Raw genomic sequence first — 14,976 nt, 5'->3', positions numbered from 1 at the left:
TAATATGTGTAGTGGGGGTAACTGCAAGACTTTGTTTAGCTCAGTCTAGGTTCAAACCTGAGTTATCTGCTCTACACTGCAAAGGCACAATTGCTTGAACTGACCTTTGTTTTACGGTACAAGATTTACTTCAGTATACTGTTGTTTTCTTATTTCTTCTTGAACTACAGATTAAAAACATGAACGTACATTTTAAAATCATGTATGTAAATTAAAAGCAAACTATGAAACACTGAAGTATCTGCTGTGTGTTAACACTGGAACTAAAAAGTAGAATACTGCTTATAAAGAAATTAGGAAAATAAAATAATTTCCTAGTTAATGTAGATAGTGTAGAAAATGATGCAGGATAAAAAAACCAACACGTATAAAAGCGAATGCCTATCAAGTTTACTATTCACAAAATTGGGAGAAATCCTCTTCTTAAAATACTTCCAACTACAATCACTGTAAACACAATGATAAGATCTTAACTGGTTCATTTCTAGAGGCTGACTCTTTTTCTTTGCGAATTCTAGCTCTATTTGTACCTAGTAATTTACCTGACATAATGAGAGTGTGATAAATATTGGAAGAATGAATTAAAATTGAGAAGAAATAAAACTTTACAGGGGCTATTGAACAAACCAAATAAGGAATTCTTACATACAAAGGGGGAGGGCAAGCATATTAAGAGTTACAAATTCTCAACATAACAAGTAAAGGTTTAAACCAAGCACATTTCTCAATCATCTTTCATTCCAACAAACTGGTTTATGGAATAAACCATAAATTGGTCCTAAACATTCAGTCATTACCCTTTATGCATGCCTATCCTGAAAGGAGATCATATCTTGGAACAATACACTCCTAAGATATATAGCCTGGAATATTTGAAGTCCTGGTAATACGCTTAGGCTAGGCATTGACCCAAAAAAGTAAGAAGAAGGCAACCTCAAACCTCTTAAACATATGTCCTCATGAGCAATCTCCTGTCACAGAATGAAAAGACCACCTTATATGAATGGCACGCAGACTCAGACTTACTCTGAACTTGGATATCTTTCTTTAAACAAAAACTAAAATGTTTTTAAGAAAAATAAGGCTCACCACATACAACATTAGATGAAGAAAGGCACCTAGTTCCTGTTTCAAAGTTCACTGGAGCTACATGCTTTAAAATAATAAAATGAAACTCAAGATCTTTAATTGGATGATGAAGATAAAATGTCATTAAAAAGACAATAAGTATGCATTTAAGCAGCCAAATCTTATCATTGAAACATTTTATTTTGGTATTTATACAATGCAGAAACTGCTTGCCAACTAAATTCTAAATTTATGTAAGTATCAATATTTTCATGGGGGAAAATCTGTGTTGGCAAATTCAAAGACTTTAGCTTGCTTTCCCTAGCATTATTGCTATAAAATGGGTTTCAAATAATCTTCCCCATTCCTATGGAATAAGACTCCTTGAAGCTATATATCTTAATTTTTCTGTGTTTATGTTGACATCATTCTGGCAGCACATCTTTTTGGAATAATACAATAACCTTATCGTTTTTAGGCACTCTGCATAATGTAGTGATGATTTTTATCTCTTGCTCATCTGATAATTTTGTCTAACTCAAATATTCATTTCAAAATGTATTAGCTTTTGAAAAATACCATCATTCTTTATAAGTACATATTTTTATCATTTATCTATATTTATCTATCTATCCATCTGTCTGTCTGTCTCTCTGTCTGTCTATCTACTGTCATCTATCTCACTCAAGGACATTATTCAACCAGTATTTTAATGAATATTCATATTCTTAATGTGATGATTGATATACAGAATTGACCATAGATTAATCAATTTGTTAGGTTGATTTAGCTTTTCAAAAAATAAAAAGAGCTCTCATAAGGTGTTTACATCTTTTTAAGCTAACTGCTCAAAGCTTAACTTTGTTCTTCAGAACATGCAGCTCTTTGACTCATCGCCATCTCAAATGAGCTGCAGTTTCCCTCTTGACCTCGGACTTGGCATGGACCAACCACAGTGGTACAGATGATGTTACTCACGGTATTAAATGCCTGGGGCATCTGGAACTCCTTATGGGCAAAGCTAAGGGAACTGACTGAAGACAAATCTGGAGTCCTCAGAGATGGCATGCACTATCAAATTTAAAAGAGAAAGTAGGAAGAAGAATTCGCTATAAACATTTGGGCACAGTTTGCGCGAAGGTGAGGAACCGGATGGAGAAGAGGCAGGTTTCCAAGGCAGTTGGCTAATTATGTAATTTACTGGAGATAAAATAAAGTACCACCACCAAGTACAAGTGAAAAATAAAAAAAAAAAAACAACAAATCTTATATTTCACTTGGTGATGTAAGATAAGCAATAGCTACATTATCCGTGTTACTCAGTGAAACTGTATCTCATCTTACAGAATCAGCAAAGGTTGTAGGGCCAAATGAGGGTTGCAAGCAGAAGCAACTACAACTGCTCCAATATCGCATGTTAGGCAAATACCGCCCTATCTAGAAAAAGAACAAGAAGAAGCCAGGGAAGGATTGTGTTCAGTCAGTGTCTTCTGGGACCTGGCTCTGCTAGTTGGTTGAAAGCTTTACTTTCACACTGCCTAGCCTCCACTGACACCCCTTTCCATAGAGTCATCAAATGAGCACTTGGAATATTCTCTGCTCAGGTTAAAGAAGGCTTTCTGCAAGTTTTCAGTATGTCAGAGGATACAACTGACTCCAAAAACCGAGGCTGCCATCTACACCATAAAATCTGAGAAGTCTAACTCCATTTATAGTTTTATCATGCTGGAAGTCAAATAATTAGTATTTGATAGACCTAGAAAATTCAGACTTGAAAATTACCTAAGAGTTCACGTGGCCAGGGCTAGAAAATCAGCCCAGCCTTTGAATTCACAAGGTGAATTACTTAGATTTATTTGGCCTGGATTTGAATGCTGTCCATTAAATTCCTGCCTCTCCTCACTCATCTGGTTGACCTCTACGAAGAGAAAAAAAAAGTATCTTCGGCTCTTTCCCAAACTGCAAGGCTAGTGAGTTGAATTAAGATGCTTACATTTGGAATGGAGAATTGGGAAAGAACCCGGCAATGACTTCATCCTACAGAAAACAAATAAGAAAGCCACAGATGCCCGTTTATGATAGACTGCTATGGCGGTCCCCGCACTCTGTCTCTCCTACATCTCATGCTTTTTGTGCATCCCTTTTCTCTCCCAGAGACTCTTAGTTTGGATAGCAGGAGCCCAGCAAATCCTGGGAGATTTATCTAGTACAGTTCATTGGAGTATTGGGAGAAAATGGAGCTGATGTGCATTGCCTACATAAAAGTAGATCGATCCAATTTAGATCAGCCAATACTTGTCTACCCAGATATGGGCTCAAGCCCACCCAAGTCCCTCAGACCTGCCTTACCATGCCTTACCTTAACCTCATATTTCAGTGAAATGTCGTGGTTACTACACTGCATTATTGGGGCACTGAATAAATGACACACTGAACTGGGGCTTCCCTAACAACCTAGGGTGTAAGGAGAGAGAAAGGATCAACAGCTACTGAAATAAATAGTATGGGCCATAGAGGGACTAGTTAGAAACCTTCTAATGTCAAATTGGTTTGAATCATAAAGATTAACACTTACCTCTGAAACAGATCTGTTTCTATATTATAAGAGTCAACTATTTTTCAATCCAACTAGAGATTAAGAGCCATATATAAATGGTTTAGATATGGATAAATTAAGAAATATCAGAATATTTTTCATAAATATTATATTTTATTTTTATACTACATTTAATATTTTTACTGCTTAGAGTTTTCTATTTTGCTGAACATTTGAATTTTTATGCCTGAGTAAAACTGATAGTTGATCTCTCTATTAGCTTTACCGAAGGTTTAGCTTTTTGAAACTTAAGGCTGCGACTTGAAAAATTGCTCCTAGTCATCAAATAAAATCTTGACTGTAAGGAAACTACTAACAAAACAAAAAGGTTGTTTAGGTTCATAAGAACTTAAAGGACGGTGACAATGATGCTATATTCTCCTGAGGTCCTCGGTAGATTCAATCTAGACAGGGAGAACAGAGTTCTGGCGGACGAGTGCTTCTGCATCGATGCCTGGGGAGCTTGTTTCAAACATTCACTCTACATACACAAGGCAGATAGATTTAAAATCTTATTTATGAAACTTACAGTATGATTCGAAATGTCAGAAAGAGAAGCACACACCCACACATGCACAGACACGTGTGTGTTTTATGATACTGTCATCCAACATTCCTCTCACTCCAAACATAGTCATCCCATGGTAAGGAAGACTGAATTCTGCATATGGGTAAGCCCAGGTAGGGAAGCACCCTAACCAGCGTTCTCACAGGGCCCCTGCCCAAGTCAGTTCTCTGAGCAGCAGCTTTCAGGCATTACTTAAACAGTAGATTATTTTTTAGCCCAGCACACAGACATACAAGTAGACAAGCATGTGAATTTATTTGTACATGTGTATGCATGCATAATGCCTGTTTTCAAAAAATACAGCATACTCTAGATTTTTTATTCTAACAGAAACTATCCATGGTATTTCATGACACTCTGTTTTGTGACTAAATCGTTGAGAACTTTCTAAATAAAAATAAGCATACACATCACATGAGAACTACATCACTCAATGTGGATCTCCCAGAATCAATTCACCCCAGAGATAACTCAGTCTTCGTTTCTCTCTTTGTAAAATCTGCAGTGTGCCAATTGACGCCACCAGGGCATAAGAGGCTAATATGGTCATATTGTGGGCTACTGTTCTCAGAAATCCATCTTCAATCACAGATTGCATAGCTGAGTCAACCTCTATATTGTTTATCTCAAGCAAAGGGGAATCTGCAGAGTTTAACCTATTGTACAAAGTAAATTCAATTGTACAATTGAATTGCACATGGCCTTAGTACTTGACTCTCTGATGAGTGACAGTTTTACTTGTGATGTAAATGTATCCCCTACACTTCTTTTCAGTCTCACTCATTGGAAATTTCCAACCCAAGATAACATTCACATCACCTGGGCAATAGGAAAGTTCCTCACACCGTCTTAGTTTCCTGAGGGACATGTTTTGGCTCATTCTCATTGAATAGTCAGGGATGCTAATTGGAGAACACTAGATAACAGGCACATCTCAAATTTGTACATTTTGATGTCAGATTAGTATCAGGCATATTATCATCATGTAGCATCATGTATGGCAGATTTAGTAAGCTTTTTTTATGTTTCTGATTAAGGAAATATATGAATCACAAGTTGGAAAAATCTCTTCTATATGTTCAAGGTTCTGGTTGATAGGAAGCTGGCATCAAAAGAATATGAACTTGCCAGTGGAGGCAATCCAATGAACCTATCAACTATCAGAGTGGACAAGTGTCAGGACTGGTTTTGTATCTTGCAAAGTATGTCTTCTGGTCATGTTCTGCAGTATTCAGCACTTTCAATGAAAACTTGATAGGCATCAAAATATTCTCTTTGCTGGATCTTGAGATCCAGTAAGAGCCACCAATAGGCTTCTAGTATCTCCTACACAGTGTGAAGACCCCATTTGAGAAAACAGAGGAATGCGACTCAGACCCCAATCTCAAGAGGGTATCGCGGTTATAAAAGAAATGCTGAAACTCCCCCAGCTGGCATCTCACTGCTTTCTGCTGTGTGTTTATGAAACCTGAAGAAGAGGAGTCAGAAGACGGCTGACAACATGCAGGCATGATCAGTCAGACGCTCAGGGAACACACTGAAGAAAGCTGGATGACAGCTGTCGGAAAATAGTGAATGCCTCCAGCGTCAAAAACACGTGCAAAAGGGGGCTTTACATAGTGGGAAAGGTCTGGTTCAGTTTGGGGAGTGCCCCGCTCTTAGAATGGAGGAGCAGAGGGGATCAGAAAATCAGCACTGTGCTTTCAGTAACATTTTAAAGGGCAGAAAAGAGGAGAGAGCCAAACCTCTGGCAGAGGGAGAAAAAGCCACCAGGGAAACCCTGTCTCTTGGCACTTGACCAGCGCAGTCACTGGATGTCTTTGCAAAGAAGCCCCTGCTGAGTCAGCTCCTTGGTGGCCTGAGACCCTCTGGAAAACTACACTCCCAGGAAGTTCAAAAGAAGTGTCCCAAGTCCACACAGGGAAAGCCAGCCAGCAGAACAGCTCTAGCTGCCAAAGAAGAAGCTCGTCAGAAGCACTGTGCAGGAGTCAGCAGAGAAGAAAGCTGATGAGAGCTAGAATCTGTGGGGAACATGAGCTGAGAGCTCACCTGCTCTCAGGGACATGAAGACGGCTAGCACAGGGCCAGAGCCAACATTGGCAATACAACTAAGGAAGACAGGACCAGCATATATGGCCCAACCTTCATACAGCTACAAGGGCGTGAGTGTAGAATTTGCTAGTTGTCTCATTGTAACCAGCACCTTTGGCTCCATCCATGAAGGCTCAGTATCTGTGTCTGATCTTCTGGAGGTCAGCCTGGTTGAGAATAGCAAGTGGACTCAGGAGCATGATCAGCATCACGGACACACTAAAGGGAGGCTGAGAGGTACGACAGACAACTGGCAGCTCAGGAGGCTGGAAGCAGAAATCAGGCCAGGCTTGCATTTTCGCACCCATCCCCCATCTAGACCTTCTCACATTTACTCCTCCTTTACTTAGCACCCAGTGTAATTCACCAGGCCAACTCTGGCCTGCTCTGTTCTTGTTCTCTCTCTGGGTCTTTTCCTCGTTCCTCATCCTTTCTTTGTTCATACATGTCTAAAATTGGAATATCTTTAGTCAGTAAGAAGTGACCCTTTGACAAGATATGGGGTCAAAGTCCATTTTTTTTCCAGATATGAGAACAGCAACAGTTTTGTGTTTCTAGTTCCATTGGTTTGAAATTTCTCTTCTGTATTTCTTCCTAAAGTTGCATGTACCTTTGATGATGAGGTATGTGTCTAGGAGGCAACAATTATAAACACAATTAAGTAATAATTACATTATAGATAGGAAAGTCTACTGACATAGGAGACAGTGATGGAGGAAGGTCATTGCTTAAAAAAAATAAAGAAACTGCTTGGCTGGCCCTCATAGGTTAGAACACAGGTGGGTGGAGAAAACAGAACAGAATGCTGGGAGGAAGAGGAAGTGAGCTCAGACTCGACAGCTCTGCTCTTGGGAGCAGACGCCTCAGGAGAGACGCCATGCCCCGCTCCCGGGCAGACACACGCGATGAAGCTCCGACCCAGGATGGACACAGGTTAGAATCTTCCCGGTAAGACCGGTGCTCACAGATTATTAGAGATGGGTTGATCGGGATATCAGAATTAGCCAGTAAGGGCTAGAGCTAAAGGGCCAAGCAGTGTTTAAAAGAATACAGTTTCCTTGTAATTATTTCGGGTAAAGCTAGCCATGCAGGCGGCCAGGTGCCGGGGACGCAGCCTGCCGCTCTTATTTCAACAAGACAGAAGACCTGTGCAGTGTTGTAAATGGGTACAGAAAGACACAGGAAAGTTTTGAGTATTGGGAGTATAAAATCTTAGACAAAAGGGCCAGTTTCTGTTTTATTGTTTTAGGTTATATGGTTGCATGTCTTTCCCTTTCTTTTCATTCGTTCTTTACCCAAATGGCTTCAATTCCTCCCCATCCCTTCTATTCTTCTGTCTATGTATGTTTTCCTTCTCTTCTCTTTTCATACAAATCATTAATGTTTGGCTGCTTTTTTATTTCTTACTTTTATGTATTGCAACCAGTGCATCAGCACACATAGGACTATCGGTGTTTATTTACTTCTTAAAACAATTGGTGCTTAAAGCATAATTGCTTTTTATTTGACTATTACTGTACATTCATAGTGAGTCTGCCTTCTAATAGAGACTGTTTTTTGCAGACCTATTCTGTTCTCAAGGGAGAGCTGAGGAGCAAGGCTGGCATCCTGGATACCAGTCCAGCAGAGGAAACCAACATCTTAATTTTGCTATAACCTCATCCCTCTTGACCATCGACACTTCTGATGAAAAATAAGATGATTGAAAAAAAGATCGCAACCAATCACCCAATCTTATATATAAGCCTCAAAACAAAGATCAAAAGAAACATGAACAACCATGGTAACGTGACTCCTCCAAAAGTCACTAACTCTGCATTAATTGCTTCAATGGAGCTAAATTAGGAAAAATCACAACGAATTAAGAAATGATTGTATTATAGATAGAAAAGTGTCTACTGGCATAGGAGATAGGAGATCTGTACAGTGTTGTAACTGGGTACAGAAAGACAGGAAAGTTTTGAGTATTGGGAGTATAGAACCTTAGCAACTTATGGGCAGGGTTGTTATTTAAAAAAATTAAAAAGCAAAAGCTAACAGCAATGCTTATGAAATTTCTCCACAGAACAGACAGGAAGGAATGTTATAAAACTCTTATTTTATGAAGCCAGCATTATCCTGATACCAAAACCAGACAAGCTACCCAGAAAAGAAACTTAAAGACTGAGTTCCCTGATGAATATAAATGCAAAAATTCTTAATAAAATATTTTCAGAAAGAATCTGAGTTCATATTTAAAAGATTATTTACCCTGATTAAGTTGGTTTTATCCATAGATGTAGGGATGGCACAACATGTATAAGTTCAAGGAATTATATCACATAAATGTGTATAAAAACAGAAATCACATGATCATCTCAACAGATGTAGGAAAGGCTTCTTTCTAGCCTAGCATCACTTCATGGGAAAGACAGGAGGAGACTATGAGAAACTGACCTCAATATGGTAAAGACTGTATGGTAGACTTCAGTTCAACAGTTTACTTATCCGGGAAAGCTCAAGCATTCTCACTAAACTCAAGAACAAGACAAGTATGGCTGCCTTTCCAACTCTCACAAAGTGTAATACTTAAAGTCTTAGATATGGGAATACACAAGAAGAAAAAAATAAAGCTACATCACCTCTGAGTCCAAGTCAACATATCACAGAGACACCAGCACATCAAAGGTTATTGCCACACTAGCCACTAAGTGATGAAACCAAACAGAGGAACAGATACAGAACATGCAGAACACGTATAATACAATTTTTATAGTCAAAAATAATAGTTATGTCTTTTGCAGGAAAATGTGTGCAACTGGGCTCAATCCTATTTGTCTCAGAAAGACAAATACTGTCTATTTTCTCTCACTTGGGATCCCTATGCTTTACACAGATATATAAACTTATCTATGTATACATGATGTGAAAGTAGACATAAAACTCTCTAAGTGCAGAAAAGGACATCTAAAAAAGGGAAAAGGGCCAAAAAGAACAGTAGGGTGCTGTGCAATGAATGTGCTCCACATACAATATACACTTGCATGAAACCTTTTTAAGTTAAGACTTAAAAATGTCTAAAAGAATCAGTGTAGAGACATATTCTTCTGTTTCACACTTTATATTACACAGTGATTTTGATCAAATGTTCCTTCTTCATGCTGCCTTTAACACTTTTCATTGTCAAATAAAATCTTTCATTAAAAAATACTGCTGTGGTACTTTATACTTTATAGTTTGGAGACAAATCGAGTCATAGACCACACAGCTCAGAAAGCAGATTTGAATTATTATTACTCTTAGTAAAAACTTTCCATTCTAAGTCCCTGAGCATTTTCCATTCTGCCTAGAAGCTTCTAGCAGCTTCCATCCCTGTGTTACCTTTCATACTAGTCACATTACAATTTCTAGTGACGTCTCTGTCTTTCCCAACCTTTTATTAAAGCCCATCATTTATTGAGCTCAACAGCTTTAAGGAATATCTGGCTATTAAAAAGTCTATAGAAACAAAGCCAACATCTGATGTGGGATTCCCCTCTATGTGCTATAAATATCATTAGTTAATAAAGGAACTGCTTTGGGCTTATAGCAAAGCTATAGGGGAACAGAACTAGGCAGGAAAAACTAAACTGAATGCTGGAAAAAAGAATGGCAAAGTCAGGGAGAAGCCATGGAGCTGCTGGCCAGAGACAGACGCTGGGAACTTTACCGGGTAAGTCACTGCTACGTGGTGATACACAGATTAATGGAAATGGGTTAAATTAAGATGTAAGAGTTATCCAATAAGAAGTTAAAGCTAATGGGCCAAGCAGTGATTTAAATAATATGGTTTCTGTGTGATTATTTCAGCGCTAAGTGGTCAAGAACTAAGAAGCAGCCTCCTTACAACAAACATCTCATTTATTTGCAAACTATCTGGTAATAATGGAATGTTGGTGCTGTTATTATCACTGTAACTTATACATACTCCAAAAAGCTCCTTATTGTAGTTAATGAGTCTAGAACCATTTCAAATAATAGATTGTCCTTCCAGACCTAACATTAAAGCAATTTAATTTTCCCGAGATATGATATAACTTCTCTGTTGTCATCACAAAACAGTATTTAAACAACTAGTTAGAGATTGTCATAACAGCCCCAGACTTTTAAAACTTAATTTGCTGTGTCATCCTTTCCTTCCCCTTCCATTCATTTACTTTAGAAGCAACACAATATTTTGCATGACCCTATCCACAAAACCTGATTCAAGCTAGCCATCTCTGACTCTCAAAGTCCCCAATGGTGACAGGACTTACTTGCTGCTCAGGCAGCGTCTCAGGGAGTAGGAGGCACCCCCACCACAGGTGCGAGAACACTCGCTCCAAGGGCCCCAGGCATCCCAGAGGCCTTCACGGTCCTCCTCTGAGCGTGCAGTTCTGGAACTCTGCAAGAAATGAGAGAGGATGAATGGTTAGCCTCATGTCCCTTCAGCCCCTTAAACACCCATCCTTAACATTGGGTGCCTATCCCTCCATGATGGTCACACTTGAAATGAAAGCCCACACTGGATTCTTTTCCCTTTAATAATGCATGTCTATTTGACTACAAGAGATATTTGAGTTTAAGGCCACTGAGCAGTGACTGAAGAAGATAAAAGATTTCACTAATGGACCAACTGGGAAACAAAATCACAGAGAGAGTGGTGTCTAGGTGAAAGGAGGACAGAGAGCACTGAAATCACCTTGACTGCAATCCATCCCTCAGAGGGACTGTTGCTCCAGGAGCATGCGCACACCAGCACCGCTTCCCAAGCCCGACCATGGTGTACGTAACCAGTTTCTTTTATGAAACAATTTCATTCTCAGGTTTCAGATTTGTTAATTGGTATAATTCTGTAAAACAATTTTAGTAGTGCAGAGACTTTTTCTCCAGTCAAATGAATTGGCTTGTTATTTTAAAGCTTCCCCAGGAGAAAGGGCATCTGCTGTGAATGTGGCCACTGTCATGGTCAAGCTCTGGGGTTGTACTTCACAGGCTCTACAGATACTGTCTGTGCTATAGTTACTAGCAAATGCTTCGGGGCTAGACACAGTGAGTTCGGGTGTGGATTCTGTGCGTTAGTGACTTTTAATCAAATAACTTGTAACCCCCAAATGCCTTAATTTCCCTTTTTACCATACAGGGATAATGTCATAACATCCTAGCCATGACACCACACACACACACACACACACACACACACACACACACACACACACACCTAGGTGATTAGCTGAATGATGTTAACTTGAGATTAGTGCTGCAGTCAAGCATAAATTTTGTATTCTGCAGCAACGTAAATAGGTTTCACTTACAGTCCTAAATCACTGAACGGAGAGTTGAGATGTTTAGGGTAGTGAGCCAAAAATAGGATCGACTCAGCACATTGTGGGAGGATATCCTGGTTCCAGGACCTCTTGGCTGCAGAAACTTCTACATAGACCCTTTATGGTTGCTTTTGCATCCTAAAAATATGTGAATGCTAAATATACCTTACACTAATGAATCACTGAGAGGGGTGAAAGTTAATTCATGGAAAACAGAAGCCTAAGTAGGAACAACCTAATGTCCATGCATAGATGAATGCGTACAAAACGTAGTGCACACATTCAAAAGGATGCTACTCAGCATTAAACAGAAACTGAGACCCATGTAATAACATGGGTGAGCCTTGAAGACAATGTTCTAAGTGAAATAAAGTAGACACAACAGGACATATACCAAGTGATTCCAATCATATAACATATCTTAGGTAGCCATAGTTTAGACACAAAATATGGAAGGATAGCAATTAGGGATTGAGACAGAGGACCTGAGGAACTGATGTTTAATGTGTATAGAATTTCCATTCAGAAAGGTGAAATATTCCACAGAAGGACAGTGATTGGCATTGCAATAAAATGTGAATATTCTTGATGCCACTAAAATTGTGTGAACTTAAAAGTGGTTGCAATGGCCAATTTTAAGTACATTCTATTACAACATTATATATATGTAATTTAGCTTTGTTTCTGGTCTTAATATTCTTGGCTTCTTTTTTTTTTTTTTTTGGATTTTTTGAGACAGGGTTTCTCCGTAGCCTTTTGGTTCCTGTCCTGGAACTAGCTCTTGTAGACCAGGCTGGCCTCGAACTCACAGAGATCCGCCTGCCTCTGCCTCCTGAGTGCTGGGATTAAAGGCGTGCGCCACCACCACCCGGCTATTCTTGGCTTCTTGTTAGCACTCTTTATCACCCAGCTGGGCCCTGTGAGGCCACAGGAAATGTGCTTGCCAGACGACTAGAATTGTTTCTGTTGGGTGTAGTTGAGGCACTGCCCTCTTCAGGTATCATTTCCCCGAAACCCCCACTTCTCGGAGTAGAGCCCCAAATCTGTGTTCCTGCATCTCTTGGTGGTGGTGTGAGCTGCCAGAATCTGGAGTCATACAGCGTGGGTGACAGAACCCCATCAGTGACCTCATAGCCCCTCTCCTTCTTAAAGAACTGAATTCCAAAGTCCAATGAGCACCATAGCGAGTACTCAGATTTACTAGGTCACCCAGTGCAAGAGGAGTAACCACCAAAGTCACTCCTGCTTTGCCAAAAAAAAAATATATTGCATATTTTGGAACACACACTGTATTTGTTCTCTGTGAGTGGATGATAGAATCAATGAGCTTGTCTTGATTGCACAGAGCCGGAAGTCCGGTTTTTTTTTTTTTTTAGGAGCCTGAGGTTAGAAGATCAAAAGCTCAAGCTCTGCCTGGGTTATGGAGAGATCAAAGCTGCCCGAGTAACTCAGTGAGACCTTGTCGCTAAGCAAAGTAAAATGAGGGCTGGAAATAGAGCTCAGTAGCAGGACACTTGCCGGGCATGTGCAATGCGCTAGGTTCCGTCTCGGCTTCCTAAAGGGGGAGGGGTGCCGGAGAGAGAGATATAGCATCTCCTGAAGAACTATTCTGAAACATATACACAATTTCATGATGCTGTTGCTCTTATCTTATTCAAATACAGCGTGACTGAGACGGAAGCAGTAGCACAAATATTATGGTTCACAAAGTAACTGAAATGAGTCAAACGAGTGTGACAACTTTGATGAGATCCAAATATGACAATAAAAAGATAAAAAAAGAAGACAAAAAAAATCCCACTTATAGCAACTTCATGCAAACGTGTTTCCGTGTGAAGTGAGGCCGAATGTGCAGTGTCCCTCTCTGAGGAAGACGCTCAGAGAATGACGGAGAGCTGAATGCTTTTCTGTAAACTCTGCCAATGCTATTTCATGTGTCTCATCAAAGGCAACACCGAAAGGCTCTGTAGTGAGACTTCCCTGACTATATTCTCGCCACACTGCAAGTTAGAAGTGCCATCGCAATTAAACACAATAAATGCTCGCGTTTCTCTGAAAGAGATCCTGTGCTGTCTTGGAAACAAGGCCCAGATCTGTTTCTCAAAGTAGAAGAAATTCCAAGTTCTCTTTTAGTTAAGTAGGATAAACACAGTCTATTTCAACAGCATTTGTGTTTAATGTTAGGGAAAGTGCTTTTCCTCCTTTTACACTGTGCCAGAGATTTACATAGACAACCAGAAACAATATTTGAGCATTTCCTTTCGGATCATTTAAAATTCAAAATATTTGCTTATTGTAGTCTTTAAGACAGTCTTCAGACTAAGCAACGTTTGTGTCTGGCCTGATTGAAATCTTGTTTATTTCTGGAGTGTGCAGCCTTTTGGACTTTTGGCCAGCATTTAATTTTTAGCCTGGTGTTTTAGGTCAAATTTTAATCAAATTATTATGTAACACACACAAAAAAGTGGAACCATATACAGACAAACATATAAACAATCTCATAAATACACACCAACATGGATATGTATGTAACTATTGACGCCGAAGCCCATAATTAAAGTCTAAGATGAAGAACTATCATTTCTAAACTGGCTTCACTTTAGAGCATTTGAACCAACACAACGATCCAAATTGCAAAATTCTAAAATCTCTGCCTGACTTTGGAGTCACTCTACTGTTGGAGAAGGGCCTGCTGGCTGGTCTTTCTGGTTCAGTTTAGTTTAGATGGATGTGTGGAAGAAGGGATTTCTCCTTGGTGAGACAAAACTGTTGATAAGGGCCGAGGGAGAGCTCTAGAGTGTGCTTCAGAGCAGAAAAAAACATTTTTCTTTAATATGGGACCAAGTTGTAGATTCAATTACATGGCCTCATTTTTTCATTGAAGGCCAATTTGCTCTGTGCTCCAGCCAACAGGTACCCCATTTCTAGTTTATTCCCCTGTTTTGACTCATCCTAAGGCACCCACTGAAGCAGTATTGTTTTAAATGTGTAAAATCTGGGTTATATCTTTCTGGAAAACTGAAGCTTGTGGAAAAATAATGGTAGGGAACAGGTTGCTAAAAGCAATGCTGGCTGCTTCAGAAACCAAAACCCTAAGCTTTTCTATAGCTAAGCCAGTGTGTTCCCATTTGGTTCTTACCAAATACATGTCAAGCTATAGTCTCAGTGTTTCAGATAGCCATGCACACGACTAAACAAGGCTCATGAGATTAGAACTCGAAGCAGGATAAAAATTCCAGTAACAGAGTTAGAGGGGACAGACAATACCCTTAACTAGGAACACCAGTGACAGATCTAAGTAAAAACAATGAAATTGTCATTAAGCCAAT

At 39.5% G+C, this 14,976-nt stretch overlaps 1 protein-coding gene across 5 annotated transcripts in view; it reads right to left on the bottom strand.

Moving 5' to 3' along the window:
* Adamtsl1 (ADAMTS like 1) overlaps positions 1–14,976 on the bottom strand; it is a 376,592-nt gene that overhangs the window by 334,782 nt on the left and 26,834 nt on the right. For all 5 annotated transcript variants that reach the window (XM_075945016.1, XM_075945018.1, XM_075945014.1 and 2 more), the window contains one exon: positions 10,598–10,725. In XM_075945016.1, the coding sequence (XP_075801131.1) occupies positions 10,598–10,725 (128 nt within the window). The remainder of the gene's footprint in view (positions 1–10,597; positions 10,726–14,976) is intronic.

This window comes from Microtus pennsylvanicus, chromosome 13, assembly GCF_037038515.1.
Source record: "Microtus pennsylvanicus isolate mMicPen1 chromosome 13, mMicPen1.hap1, whole genome shotgun sequence".
Taxonomy (NCBI): Eukaryota; Metazoa; Chordata; class Mammalia; order Rodentia; family Cricetidae; genus Microtus; species Microtus pennsylvanicus.
This window is presented reverse-complemented; position numbering and strand designations above follow the sequence as displayed.